The sequence below is a fragment of the Rhinoraja longicauda genome, chromosome 1 (assembly GCF_053455715.1).
Source record: "Rhinoraja longicauda isolate Sanriku21f chromosome 1, sRhiLon1.1, whole genome shotgun sequence".
NCBI classification, from domain to species: Eukaryota; Metazoa; Chordata; class Chondrichthyes; order Rajiformes; family Arhynchobatidae; genus Rhinoraja; species Rhinoraja longicauda.
In genome coordinates this window covers 142300878-142316490 of record NC_135953.1, presented here as the reverse complement: position 1 = coordinate 142316490, position 15613 = coordinate 142300878, and the positions used below count along the sequence as shown (strand labels likewise).

Here is a 15613-nt window from a genome sequence, read left to right as displayed (position 1 = left end):
GGGTGGAGGCCTGACCAGTGGAGTTCTGCAGCATCTGTGCTGGGACCTCCTGTATTGGGAGAGTGGGCAGAGAAGTGGCAGATGGAACACAGCATAACAAAGTGTGGAGTCATGCATTTTGGTAATAGGAATAGAGGTGTAGATTATTTTCTAAATGGGGGAGATAATCTAGAAATCAGAGGTGCAAAGGGACTTGGGAGTGCAGGTGTAGCATTCCCCAAAAGTTAATTTGCAGGTTGAATCAGTAGTAAGGAAGGCAAATGCAATTGCAAGACTAAAATACAAAAACAAAATAAAACAGGATACAAATACAAAAAAAAATGGATGTAAGGCGCTGGTCAGTCCGTATTTGGAATATTGTGAACAATTTTAGGCACCATATCTGAGGAAGGATGTGCTGGCTCTGGAGAGGGTCCAGCGGTTTACAAGAATGATCCCAGGAATGAGTGGGTTAACCTATGATGAGTGTTTGACGGCACTGGGCCTGTACTCGCTGGAGTTTAGAAGGATGAGGGGGGGGGACCTCATTGAAACGTACCGAATAGTGAAAGGCCGGGATAGAGTGGATGTGGAGAGGATGTTTCCACTGGTGGGAGAGTCTACGACCAGAGGTCACAGCCTCAGAATTAAAGGATATTCCTTGAGGAAGGAAGGAGATGAGGAGGAATTTATTTCGTCTGAGGGTGGTGAATCTGTGGAAGTCATTGCCACAGAAGGCTGTGGAGGCCAAGTCAATAGGTATTTTTACAGCAGAGATAGATAGATTTGTACAGGTTCCAGGGGTTATGGGGAGAAAGCGGGAGAATGGGGTTAGGAAGGAGAGATAGATCAGCCATGATTGAATGGCGGAGTAGACTTGATGGGCCGAATGGCCTAATTCTGCTCCTATGACCTTATGATCTACTGTTTGTGATATATATAAATAACGTGGCCATAAATATAGGTAAGTAAGTTTGCAGATGCCACCAAGATTGCTGGGGTGGTGAATTGTGAGGAAGGCTGTCGTATTCAGCGGCTTATAGATCAGCTACAGAAATGGGCGAGGAAATGTGAGATGGAATTTAATCCGAGCAAGTATGAGGTGTTGCACTTTGGGAGGTCAAATGTAAGGAGAAACTATACAATTAATGGCATCACATTTAAAAGCATTGATGTACAGACAGATCTTGGGGTCCAAGTCCATAAATTCCTGAAGAAGGCAACACAAGTAGAAAGAGCAGTAAAGAATGCTTATGGTATGCTTGCTTGCATAGGTCGGGTATTGAGTGTAAGTCCGGATTCATGATGCAGCTTTATTGGTCTTTGGTTAGGCCGCATTTGGAGTAATGTGTGCAGTTCCGGTCATCCCATTGCAGGAAGACGTGTAGCCTTTGAAAAGGGTGCAGAGGAGTTTTACCAGAAAAAATGCTTGGTTTGGGGGATGGATATTAGCTCCAGGGAGAGGCGGGACAGACTTGGATTGTTTTCTCTGGAATGCCACAGGTTACTTGATAGAAGTATATAAAATTGTGAGCAGCATTGATAGCATAGACAATCGGAGCCTTTTCCCCAGGATGGAACAATCAAATACTAGAGGGCATAACTTTAAGCTGAGAGAGGCAAAGTTTAAAGGAGATGTGCAGGGCAAGTGTTTTTAAAGAGGGCGATGGGTATTTGGGACGCGCTTTTGGAGAAGGTGATTGAGGGAGAAACGATAGTGGCATTTAAGAGATTTTTGGATGGGCAGGTGATATGCAAGGAATTAAGGAAAATGCATTATGCGCTCAGTAGTTTTATGTTCGGCACTCATTGTGGGTCAAAGGGCCTGTTCCCCATTGTGGGTCAAAGGCCCTGTTCCTCATTGTGGGTCTATAAAAACTGCTTACAAATTGCTAACTGTGGCCATTGTTCAATGATTTGGTGCCCAGTAATTACTAATTTTATAATATTTGATTCCTATGAAGCCAAATCTTTATCCAGTCAGTCCAATCTAATCTTCTAGAGCAGACTATCATGTGGAATGTAATCAAAGGCCTGCATGAAGTTAATGCAGTCCCTGCCCTCATCAACTTCCTTGGTTACTTTGTGAGACACGTTTTCCCATGTGCAAAACCATGCTGACTATCGCTTATCACCCACTGGCCTTTCAAATGTAAATAGATATCCTTCAGAATCCACTCCAGCAACCTTCTTAACATAGATATTAAGCTAGTAGGTCCCAGGTATTCTTTGCAAACGTCTAAAATTGAGTTGCACTTGGGTATATCAAACTAGGACATACCTTGCACAGTAAATGGTAGAGCCCCGAGAGTGTTGTAGAACAGAGACATCCAGAAGTGCAGGTCCATGGTTCCCTGGAAGTGCTGAGTCAGGTGGATAGTGTGGTGAAGAAGGCATTTATCTCACATGCCTTCATGGAGATAGGTATAAAGGTTGAGACATCATGATGCAGCTGTACAAGTCGTTGATGAGAGTACTGTGTGTAGTTTGGTTGTCCAGCTACAGGAAGAATGATATTAATTTGGAAAAGGTGCAGAAAACATTCACCGGGTTGTTACTGGATATAGGGGCTCGAGTTATAGGTTGGATGGCCTGGGACTTTATTCTTTGGAGCGTAGGAGGCTGAGGGGTGACCTTATTGAGGTGTACAAGGTCGTGAGGGGTCGTGTGAACGCTCTTCACACACTGTGTTTTCCCAGGGTAGAGTGATCTAAAACTAGAGAGGGCCAACAATGGCTGCCTCGCCAACAGTCTGTCTGTCCCTTCCTTTGTTGTTTGTTTGTATGTGTTAAATGTATGTTTTAGTGTTCTTTAGACAATAGGTGCAGGAGGAGGCCATTCGGCCCTTCGAGCCAGCACCATCATTCAATGTGATCATGGCTGATCATTCTTAATCAGTACCCTGTTCCTGCCTTCTCCCCATACCCCCTGACTCCGCTATCCTTAAGAGCTCTATCTAGCTCTCTCTTGAATGCATTCAGAGAATTGGCCTCCACTGCCTTCTGAGGCAGTGAATTCCACAGATTTAGCTTGTTTTATGTGAGGGGCAACTTTGTCTAATCTCTTATCTTCACGGAGATGCGATTGTCCCCCCTTTTTTTTGATGATTTTTTTTTCCGTATCGTATTTCCATCCGCACTGCGGACTAACATCACGGAGCTCGTGGTCTCTGGTCAGAGACCAACTTTAGGAACTCCAAGCCGCAGGAACTTCGACCGCCCCGACACGGGAGCTTCGATCGCCCGGACGGGTGGGTCGACTGCTCCGACCGCGGGAGAATAAAGAAGAAGATTGGTCTTTATTGCCTTCCATCACAGTGAGGAATGTGGGGAATGCGCTGTGGTGGATGGTTATGTTAACTTTTATGTAGTTGTGTGTCTTGATGCTTCTTTTTTAGTATGGCTGTGTGGTGATTCGCATATCACTGTACCTTAATTGGTGCACGTGACAATAAAATACCTTTGAGACCTTTGAAGTAAGAGGGGAGAAATTTAAGAGAGACTTCAACAGCTTTTTCACTCTATGGAGGGCAGTCCATATCTGGAAAGGGCTGCCAGAGGGAACTATGGAAGCAGATACAATGATGACTTTTTAAAATATCTGTACAGATATATGTATGGGAAGAGATTAGAGGGCTATGGGCCAAATGCAGGCAAATGGGACTGGCCCGGTATGCCATCTTGGGATAAGATGGGCTGAAGGGCCTGTTTCCATGCTGAACAACTCTGACTGTACAGGCAGATTTCTGTTTGGGTATGTTCAGAATTATTAAGTCCGGCATACTTTTACCTGTATTATTGTATGCATAAAATATGAATACATTATTTGTCCAGTCTGTTTAGGAGTGGTATGGGGCAGAATATTATCTTTGAAGATAGCTCCCTCCATTGTAGGCACCAATACGTTGTGTACAAATGTAGTGTTTTGGTCTTGATGACAGAATAATTCACATGGCTCCCTGCTGTTCCCTATCCACCAAACCTAGTTTATATTAATTTTATGAAGATATACAAGGAAGGAACTGCAGGTGCTGGAATCTTGAGCAAAGCATTGGTGGAACTCAGCGGGTCAGGCAGCATCTGTGGAGGGAATGAGTAGGAGATGTTTTAGGTTGGGACACTTTCCCTTGAATGTCACCAGTCCATTCCCTCCACAGATACTGCCTGACCTGCTGAGTTCCTCCAGTGCTTATTATAGACCAGTTAGTCTGACATCAGTGGTGGGGAAGATGCTGGAGTCAATTTTAAAAGACGATATTTGGATAGCAGTAACAGGGTCGTTCCGAGTCAGCATGGATTTACGAAGGGGAAATCATGCTTGACTAATCTTGTGGAATTCTTTGAGGATGTAACTAGGAAAATTGACAGGGGAGAGCCGGTGGATGTGGTGTACCTCGACTTTCAGAAAGCCTTCGACAAGGTCCCACATAGGAGATTAGTGGGCAAAATTAGAGCACATGGTATTGGAGGTAGGGTACTGACATGGATAGAAAATTGGTTGACAGACAGAAAGCAAAGAGTGGGGATAAATGGGTCCTTTTCAGAATGGCAGGCAGTGACTAGTGGGGTACCGCAAGGCTCGTTGCTGGGACCGCAGCTATTTACAATATACATTAATGACTTAGATGAAAGGATTAAAAGTACCATTAGCAAATTTGCAGATGATACAAAGCTGGGTGGTAGTGTGAACTGTGAGGAAGATGCTATGAGGCTGCAGGGTGACTTGGACAGGTTGTGGGCGGATGCATGGCAGATGCAGTTTAATGTGGATAAGTGTGAGGTTATCCACTTTGGTGGTAAGAATGGGGAGTTAGATTATTATCTGAATGGTGTCAAGTTAGGAAAAGGGGACGTACAACGAGATCTGGGTGTCCTAGTGCATCAGTCATTGAAAGGAAGCATGCAGGTACAGCAGGCAGTGAAGAAAGCCAATGGAATGTTGGCCTTCATAACAAGAGGAGTTGAGTATAGGAGCAAAGAGGCCCTTCTGCAGTTGTACAGGGCCCTAGTGAGACCGCACCTGGAATACTGTGTGCAGTTTTGGTCTCCAAATTTGAGGAAGGATATTCTTGCTATTGAGGGGTTCACTAGGTTAATTCCCGGAATGGCGGGACTGTCGTATGTTGAAAGACCGGAGCGACCAGGCTTGTATACACTGGAATTTAGAAGGATGAGTGGGGATCTTACTGAAACATATAAGATTATTAAGGGGTTGGACACGTTAGAAGCAGGAAACATTTTCCCAATGTTGGGGGAGTCCAGAACCAGGGGCCACAGTTTAAGAATAAGGGGTAGGCCATTTAGAACAGAGATGAGGAAAAACTTTTTCAGTCAGAGAGTTGTAAATCTGTGGAATTCTCTGCCTCAGAAGGCAGTGGAGGCCAATTCTCTGAATGCTTTCAAGAGAGAGCTAGATAGAGCTCTTAAGGATAGCGGAGTCAGGGGTATGGGGAGAAGGCAGGAACGGGGTACTGATTGAGAATGATCAGCCATGATCACATTGAATGGTGGTGCTGGCTCGAAGGGCCGAATGGCCTATTCCTGCACCTTTTGTCTATTGTTTTGTTTTATTTTAATCTTATTTTCCATTGAGGCTTTAGACGTATTGAGTTTGTCCCTTGTCCACCCACCGAACAATCAAAACCCCCCTCACATGAGTCTACCTATCACTTGCTAGGCTTTGTCCTGCCTCACCTTTCTCCCAGCTTTTTGGCTCCTACTATTATTAGTCAGAAGGGCCCTGACCCGAAACGTCACCTATCTATGTTCTCCAGAGATACTGTCTAACCCGCTGTTATTCCAGCACCTTTTTGTAAACCAACATCTACAGTACCTTATGTCTGTAAGATATGGTTTTCCTTGTTCCTTGGAAATGGTCTTGCATTTTCTGTGCTTCAGATGTTCAACAAAGACATTTTCCATTTCTAACACAATGATTCTTTGTACATAATAACGTTAACTAAAATCCTCAAGAGAGAGAGAGCGATAGTATCTTGACATGGGTAATTTAGAACTGTGATGTCAGTTCATAAGATCAGACTTGGGAAAGACTACCTGAAGCATTTATGGCATCTTTGGTCTAAGCTTCCTCACTGTACATGGATTTCACAACCATAAATTTGCGTTGATGGTACACCGAGTTACATTGTGGAGATTGATATGTAAAATTGCGGCTTTGAAATTAAATAACTAGTGTTGCAGCTGTTGGTATTATTGTTTATCTTGGTGACTGCTCTGTGCTTCCTTTACTGTACAGCCTGTGTAAATGAGTCAGCCTGGGCAGTCGATGGTGTCCGTGGAAGTGTTTTTATATTTTTCTCAATGTTTGTTTACTGGATTGGCCTTGGAATTTGTTCCATTGTAAGGCTTCAGTCTTAAAATTATCCATTCAATTACAAAACATTCCTGTATTCTGGCAATTACTTTGTTCGACATTGATGATGCTGTGTTGAGTGGTTACTTAAGGTGGTCCCTGTTGGGCCATGTGGAGAAGAGAATGCTAGCGGTGACCATCCTGTAGAACTTTGCTGAAATGTCTGGGATGCAGTTTGTCAGCATGGCTGTAGACCAGAATAAAAGCAGGAACTCTGAAACACTCAGCAGATCAGGCAGCATTTGTGGAAAGGGAAACTGAGTTAACATTTAAGGTTGAAATCTCTTCAGCACTTTCTCCAAATGTTGGGTGTGTTTCAGATTTCCGTCAGCAATTTTTTCATTCCAGCTGCCTGTAGACTAAGCTTTGAATGTAGGATGCAATTGTACAAACACATTAATTTGTTTTAGTTAATCTGTTCTGGATCTGGAGTTTGCAGTAGTCCAGGCTTCTTTGTATTTCATACTGATGATCCCTATTTTTTTCTTTATTAGCATTTCACTGGCAAGCAACAATCATGGGACCTGTAAGTATTTGTTCAAAGTTTGATATACAAATGCTATTTGTTCAGGGGTACAATTCATTGTATGAATTTGTACAATTCATTGTATTTATCTCTCTAGAATGACAGTCCGTATCAGGGTGGAGTCTTTTTCTTGGCAATTAATTTTCCTATGGACTATCCTTTTAAACCACCTAAGGCAAGTATGGCATTTGTCATCTATAAAAATTAATCGTCAAAGTGTTAACTTTTTTAAAACTATTTAAGCACTGACTGATTAAACTTTGAAGCATTTTGGGGACTAATGGTTCTTCTGGAGATGGTGCCTGGTGAGGGGGCATGGGAATCCCCTCCCGCTCGACACTGACTCACACCTGAAGGCCCCTTGGACCTTCTTATAAATGTAAGAATTACATTCTGCGTGTTACTGTTTCCTTCATGGCAGCACGACCTATAAAACTAACGTTGTGGCAGCATGCTATTACATCATTTACATCTACCGTTTCAATTCATCCCAGGTAATTTACATCTACCTTTTCAAAACATTTCTAGATGCAGTAAAACTGCGAGCCCAGCGCCCTTTGGATCTGGGACACAGGGTCTCTTAATTATGTTTTGCAGTATTATACATTTTCCAGTCAACCTGTTGAGTTTCAAGGGGGTGTGGGAGTTTGTCAAACCGCTAAGTTTCTTGGCCAACCAAAATATTGGATTATTGGAGTTGACAGCTGTTGGTTGTAATTGTTTTGTTTTAACATGGTCAAACAATAGCCATCTCAACAAAAGAGTAAGGTGATTGACTAATCTGTTGTGGAGCTGAGGTGTGTTGTTTGGACACCAGAACTCTCCTCTGCTCTTCACTCTATTAATGGTTAATTGTCACATCACAGTTACTTGCTCAAGTCTTCAGAATCATCAGGTCAGCTCAGATTCAAAAATGTATATTTCTGAAGTTGCAGCAATTGAAATTTTGCATGGTTTTGGTTTTGGTGTTTGACTGGTTAAAGTACTCTATTACAGTGAATCAGGTTCAATTAGTTATTTCAATAAAATGAGGTAAACCTGTGTGCATCGTGAGATGCAAGGAATTGTAGGTACTGCTTACTGAAGAAAAGTTCTGGAATGAAGTTCTGAGGAAAGATCCAGACCCGAAACATTGCCTCCAGAGATTCTGCTGAATTCACTGAGTTACTTTGTTTTTCTTGTGTTTGTGCATTGTGATGTACATTGTTACCAGTGGAAAATTATTCTGATTTTTTTTTTGCTTTCAGCTTGCATTTACAACAAGAATTTATCACCCAAATATTAACAGTAATGGCAACATCTGCCTTGATATTCTACGGTCACAGTGGTCCCCTGCGTTAACTGTTTCTAAAGGTACCGTGACATTTTAAGTTGTTTGAAGTTCTTCATCTGTTTTGCACATGCCAAATCAAGGGAGTCTTCTGAGATCCTCGCAGATGTTGGGATTTAAAATTGATCACGTGTCAGTCATCCGGGCCATTGGCTATGTTCTGCGTTTTGGTTCATTGCGTGTGGTTGTTGCTGCAGGGCTGGATTTTATTGTCCGTCACTATTTGTCCTTGCAAGGATGGTGATGATAACCTACAAGTGGAACCGTTCCAGTCCATTGCTGCGGTTTTGATAGCAATCCAAGTCTCATAGAATTTGAAGAAGGGTCTCGATCTGAAATGGCACCCATTCCTTCTCTCCAGAGATGCTGCCTGTCCCGCTGAGTTACTTCAGCTTTTTGTGTCTATCTTCGGTTTAAACCAGCATCTACAGTTCCTTCTTACACAAGTCTCGTGGTCCTTGCTCGGGGAATTGAGTGCTTCCCAAGTATTCTGTTTCACCCCTTCATAATTGTATACACCTCACCTGCGCCTACCTTCAGCCTCTTCTGCTCCAGGAAAAATAACAGCTCGTTTGACCTTTTTTCATCGCCTCTAATTTTCTAGTCTTGGCAGCTTCATGCTATTTTAACCAGCATCTGCAATTTTTTTCCTACCAATTTAATTTTCCCAGTCTACCTGCATATTGAAATCCCTTATGACCACTGTAACATTGCCTTTTTTCCATGCCGATTGCATTTTCTGATGTAGTTTACACGCTACATCCTGGCTACTATAGGGTGGCCTGTACATAACTCCCATCAAGGTCTTTTTACTCTTGCAGTTTTTTAGATCTACCCACAAGGATTCTACATCTTCTGATATTATGTCATCCCATGCCAGGGACTGAATTTCATTTGTTACCATCAGAGCCACCACATCTGCTCACGTCTTTCTCTTTGATAAGGATCTGTATCCTTGGATGTTCATCTCTCAATTCTGATCCTCTTTCAGGCACATCTCTGTGATGCCCACAAACGTCGTACCTACCAATTTCTAATTGCACTCCAACTTCTTTCGTATACCGCATGCATTCAAATATAACACCTTCAGTTCACCACCCCTCTTCTCGAATTGGCCCGCATTTTGCCTGGTCCTAGATTCTTAACCCTTTATTAACTTTCTGTCCTCTTACCTCTGATGTAGACTTCAGTACCTTCTCCTGTGCGCTCCTTCTCTTTAACATCATCCATACGTTCCCAATTTGTCATTGATGGATCCCTCACTTGTGCCTCCTCTTTGTCCTGTAGTTCTGCTCTCATTATCCCCTGCCCTAGAGCGAGGATGGAGTTCCCTTAATCCTTGTAATTTCCGCATCCAATAAATCGTCCTCTGGCATTTCCGTCACGATCCCACCGTCTGTCATGTCTTCCCATCCCCACCCCTTTCCATCTTCCGCAGAGACCGCTCCCTCTGCAACTCCTTGGCCCACTCATCCCTTCCCACCCAAACCACCCCCTCCCCATACTTTCCCTTGCAACTGCAGATGATTTAACACCTGTCCCTATACCTCCGCCCTCGCCTCCATCAATGGATCCCAAGCAGTTTGCCTGATCTCCCGTTTGCTAACCATTTAAACCCATACTGACGTCTGTATCCTGGGCCGCCTCCATGCCAGAGTGAGGCTACATGCTAACTGGAGGAACAGCACCTCATATTCTGCTTGGGTAGCTTACAACCCAATGGTATCTACAAAACTCCTCTCCCTCCCCATCTCTCCCCCACCCCCCTTTTCCTCAATCACCCCACCGCGTGCTCCACCTAGACATGCACATATCTCCCCCCTCCCCTTCCACCTACATTCCTTCCTCTAGCTTCAGTCTCTTGTCTAGGTCAAAGGGAAGGGATTGGCAACAGTACAATGTTACCAATTGATGCCACAGTGTTTTGTCTGTTTCACCAATTTAATGAATATCTCAGTAAACGCTTTTCAAGTTTTAACATGTTGGGAAATGTTCATTTCAGCCGTGATTAGTTTACCTGCAGTAGCCTTCCGGATAGTATGCAACTATATGGAGATTTCCCAAGAAAAATTGGTTACATTTCATAGTGCTGTAACCTTTAAATAATGTTGGATGAGCAAGGCAAAAGATGTTGGTTGAAGAACAAAACTGAATTTCTTTCTATATCTATTTCAGTTCTATTGTCCATTTGTTCGCTGTTATGTGACCCAAACCCTGATGACCCACTAGTGCCAGAGATTGCACGTATCTACAAATCAGATAGAGAAAAGTGAGTATCTTTGAAAGGAAAACCGTTCAATATTATCTTTGAATGAAGTCTTTGATGCTGGTGTTTGTCTATTTTTATATCAAATGATTACATGCATAGAGGAATCTTTCTAATTTAAAAAAATATTTTAGAGGAATATGATGTTAACCCCACATGGAGATTAATTTCATTAAATGTTTTCTGGTACTTTGTAATCTTTGAGGATGTATTAGAAATCACTCGCTGTTCATCACTAAGTTGGCACTTTAAGATGCATTGAGAACTGATTGTCCATAAAATTAGTTGTGGTTCATTCCCATAATAGTCATTGTCATACACCATGGCATGTTAGCTCGGCCTAACTTGCCCTTGCCAACTAAGATACCCCATCCACACTAGTCCCATTTGGCTGCGGTTGGCCCTTATCCATTCTATCCATGTACCTGTCCAAATGTTTTTAAATGTTGTGATCGTACCTGCTTCAACTACCTCCTCCGGCAGCTTGTTCTGTATACCTACCGCCCTCTGTGTGGAAAGGTTCTAAATCTCTGCACCCTTTCCAGCTGAAATCTCCAGTGAAATGCTCATCTTGCAAAGATTGGCTCTGATCAGCTTGTGTAGGAAAAAAAACTGCACATGCTGGTTTAAACCAAAGGTAGACACAAAATGCTCGAGTAACTCAGCGGTTCAGGCAGCATCTTGGGAGAGAAGGATTGGGTGATGTTTCGGGTCAAGACCCTTCTTCAGACTGATGTCAGGGGAGGGGGCGGGACAAAGAAAGGATCTAGTCGGAGATAGGAAGACTAGTAGGAGAACTGGGAAGGAGGAGGGGATAGAGAGGGAAAGCAGGGACTACTTGAAGTTAGAGAAGTCAATGTTCAGCTTGTGCTCTGTGGCATTTTCTGCAGTACTTTTATTTATTCAGACCAAGTGGACTCATTGTCCCTGAAATGTGCAGGTAGTTCTGATCAATTGCACAGGTTGGTTCAGAGTTGTGTAAAGGCTGAAATGAGTAAGGATGGTGAACTGGAATGGTCTAGTTAGCCTTGTGGATTTTACAATAATCTACTCGTCTCATTGTTCCTTGGTTTATTTTAAAATCCCAGGTTTATGCAATGAGTTGAATTCTTTGGCCTCTGGTGGAATAAAACACTGGAGCCTGGACCGCTGATGAAGAACGTAGTGGGTGGGGTACAGTAGCACTGCGGTTAGAAGCTGGAGGGAGGCTGCTACTGAATAAGAGACCGACTTTTGTGACTGCAGGAGTTGAGGGTTATGCAGAGCAGATGCGAATGTGCAGCTGAGGCTAAGATCATATCAGCCTGTTTTTTTAAATAGCAAAACTAGCTTCAGAGGTCACGGACTGCTTCTAACTCCTGCTGTTGTGAGAGGCAAGTAATTCTCTTTGTGGGTATTGGTCACTAAACTGGATGAGAAAAAGATTGTAGAATCCATTACCTGTAAAATTGGATGTCTGAATTATTTGGTGCTGTAATGCTAAATGGTACATTGACTAAATATCCTGAATACTTTTCTTACAAGGGACAACTGTTGTTCACGTATGGAAGTTAGCATTGGTGTGAGGGCGTGAGGTGAGGTGTAGTTCGAGTGTTGCCCCATGATCTGTTAGTGAGATTCTGCCTTTCTTCCTTTGAAGAAAATCCAGGAGAATCTTGAGCTTGTTATTGCCTCCATCTATATACTAAAACCCTTGATTGTTTGTTTGTTCCTGAACTACAGCCAAAACGGTACACGATAGCGCAACAATTTTAGGCCCACCTTACTCGCTGTCATCCCTTGGTGCTAATGGATGAAGTTTAATTGAAATCAGTGTTATATTTTTAAAGTTATTCACATTTTAAAGTTTAAATCTATCTCCTAGGGAAGGGGGGGGAGGAGAGAGGATAAGGGAGGTTGTGGGGGCGGGGAGGGGGAGGGGGATGGGGAGGAGGAGAGGAGAGGTTGCTGCACCATGCAAGAGTGGTTTGGGCCCAATGGGTCCACTTGATCTAGTTGGGAATAAAGAATGTCTGAGCAGCCCCCTCCAGCATCTGTGGAGAACATGGACACAGAGTGCTGGAGTAACTCAGCGGGACAGGCAACATCTGTGGAGAACATGGACACAGAGTGCTGAAGTAACTCAGCGGGTCAGGCAGCATCTCTGGAGAACATGGACACAGAGTGCTGGAGTAACTCAGCGGGCCAGGCAGCATCTCTGGAGAACAGGGACACAGAGTGCTGGAGTAACTCAGCGGGTCAGGCAGCTTTTCTGGAGAACATGGACACAGAGTGCTGGAGTAACTCAGCGGGTCAGGCGGCTTTTCTGGAGAACATGGATAGGTGACATTTTGGGTCAGGACCCTTCTTCAGACAATCATCTAATAGTCTCACTGTTCTTTGATTTGTTTTAAAATCCAAGGTTTATGTAATTTCATTTATTGTCTTCTGGGATTAAACACCTGTGATTGTATGGGAAAGAACTATGCTGTTTACACCAAAGATAGACACAAAATGCTGGAGTAACTCAGTGGTACAGGCAGCATCTCTGGAGAACATGGACACAGAATGCTGGAGTAACTCAGTGGCTCAGGCAGCATCTCTGGAGAACATGGACACAGAGTGCTGGAGTAACTCAGCGGGACAGGCAGCATCTCGGGAAAACATGGACACAGAGTGCTGGAGTAACTCAGTGGCTCAGGCAGCATCTCTGGAGAACATGGACACAGAGTGCTGGAGTAACTCAGCGGGACAGGCAGCATCTCGGGAGAACATGGACACAGAGTGGTGGAGTAACTCAGTGGAACAGGCAGCATCTCTGGATAGAAGAAATGGTGACGTTTTGGGTCGAGACCCTTCTTCAGACTCACTTGTGACTCATTGATACGGAACTTAGCTGGAGATGGTAGCACCGTATTTGGAAGCCAGAGGGTAGCTGCTACTGAATAAGAGAATTGAGGTCCAGAATGTCAATCTCCCCCCTCCCCATACACATTCTCCCAAAATGCTGCCTGATCCGCTGAGTTAATGCAACACTTTGTCTTTTTTTGTAAACTAGTATCTGCAGTTCCTTGTATCTGCTTTTGCCTGTGTTTGGCCCATATCCCTCTTAGCCATTCCTACATCTATACCTGTCCAAATGTGTTAAATGTGATATTTGTACTGCCGTACCACCTCCTCTGGCATCTCATTCTATATATCACCATCCTCTGTGGGAGAAGTTGGAAACACTCCCCTCTTACTTTAAAGGTAGTTTTAGACTCTCCTACCTTGTGACTCTTGTGTCTAGACCTCCCGGGCAGGGCCTGCTGGACCTCCCTCCAGTAGTGTTTCCAAATACACAGGACAAGATGTTAGAAATCCAAAGTGCCAAATGTCAATTTGCTCCCGGTGGTGATGGGAGGCTTATGCACTCACCTATGCTCCTCCGATGTTGAGAAAGGCTGGGCAGACACGTCATTGGGGTTATCAAGTGGGCACCTACTTTCATCGACGTTTCGCTGATTGGACCTACGACGTCTCCAGTAGGCTCAGCAGTGCATTCTGGCGTCCCAGAACCACCCCCCTCTACATCTGCCTAGCCGGCTTATTTGGGAGACCAGATTGGGTCTTTCCTCTTCAACCAGAACCACTGGCTACTCTGCCACCTGTGATGTTTCCTTGATAGCCTGGTGTAGGGCTTGTCCGCTGATCCCCAGGTCCTTCATCAGTCTTACGGTAGCTGTTGCCACAAATCCTCGACATCCAACTTCTACCGGGCAGATCTTTGCTCTCCAGCCCCGCTGTTCTGCCTCCGCTGCAAGCTCTGTGTAGCGCAGTTTCTTTCTTTCAAAGGCTTCCTGCACAGCATCCTCCCAAGGGACTGTGAGCTCCACAAAATACACCATGCGCTGAGAGTTGGACCAGAGGACAAGATCAGGCCTCAAGTTGGTGATGGCTATCTCTGGTGGAACTGTAAGCCACTGGTCCACATCCACCAGCATCTGCCAGTCCCGGGCTGCCTCCAGCTGTCCAAACCTTGTCCTTGGTGGAATTTTCCGTTGCTTTTGTTCCCCCTCCCGAACAAAGGCAATTGGCATAACTGGGTTGGTTGTTCTGGGCGGCAGGGCATTGTTGGTTGTTCTCTTGCTTTCCAGAGTCGCTGCCAGGCATTTGAGCACTTGATTATGTCTCTAGGTGTACCGTCCTTGGGAGATGCTTACTTTACACCCAGTGAGGATGTGCTTAAGCGTGGCTGGTGTTGAACACAGGGGGCATGATGGATCTTCGCCCAGCCATTGGTTGAGATTTTTTGGGCTAGGAAGGACATCATAGGTTGCCCGAATGAGGAAGCTTATCCTGCTCGCCTCCATCTCCCACATGTCCTTCCAGCTGATCTTCCGCTTTTCCACACTCTTCCATCTCATCCACTGGCCCTGTTTAGCTTGCGACACAGCCTTGGCACACCTACTCGACTCCTCCTGTCGGCGGACTTCGGCCGTGACCAACTTCCGGCGCTCCAGTGAGGATGCCTTGTTCCAGCAAGGTCGCTTTTGTAGTTTGTTGAGTCCTTTAATAACTAACAATCCAGGATTCACCTGTTAATTTGCTTGAGGCTGGCTAGAGGAGATTGTATGTCTGTCCTGGGAATTGCATGTCACTAAAGGAGGCAGCCAATTTTTCCCAGCAAATCAGACCTTCACCACCACCGTCTCCCAAAGTGACTGAGCTGAGGTTGCTCTTGAGTCAGGTGTGCGGAGGGGGTCGCCCCCTTTAGGTTGTATGCCACCCAGATTCAGGTGAGATGTGTGAACTGAGACATTATTATTGTGCATTGTACTATGGGGAAAGTGATTGGACACGTGCATTGATTTTTAAGACGGAGCTGATAAAATAGGTTTTAAGTTCTACAAATAATGCCATTTCTATGTGTGAGATTGAAAACAAATGACTGAAATAAACACGCATGCTGAAGCAGTGAGCAAGTCAGGCAGCATCTATGGAGGAAGAAACACTTAACGTTTTGGGTCAAAAGAAAATCAAAGTTTTAAGTTGCTAAGAAGGTGAGCAGAGGGACATGGGACAAAGGAATATCTGAAAATGAGAGAGCAGGAAGTGGCAGTAAGCAGTTTAAGGGACAGGAGGGAAGGGTATAGTGTAGTATTTCTAAATGTCGGCTATT

The 15613-nt window shown here is 44.4% G+C and overlaps 1 protein-coding gene across 3 annotated transcripts in view; it reads left to right on the top strand.

The window, feature by feature from the left end:
- LOC144597922 (ubiquitin-conjugating enzyme E2 D3-like) overlaps positions 1-15613 on the top strand; it is a 44576-nt gene that overhangs the window by 10692 nt on the left and 18271 nt on the right. For 2 of the 3 annotated variants that reach the window (XM_078407731.1, XM_078407741.1), the window contains exons 3-6: positions 6846-6877; positions 6975-7052; positions 8125-8230; positions 10383-10476. In XM_078407731.1, the coding sequence (XP_078263857.1) occupies positions 6846-6877; positions 6975-7052; positions 8125-8230; positions 10383-10476 (310 nt within the window). The remainder of the gene's footprint in view (positions 1-6845; positions 6878-6974; positions 7053-8124; positions 8231-10382; positions 10477-15613) is intronic. The other variant, XM_078407750.1, reaches the window with a different exon arrangement.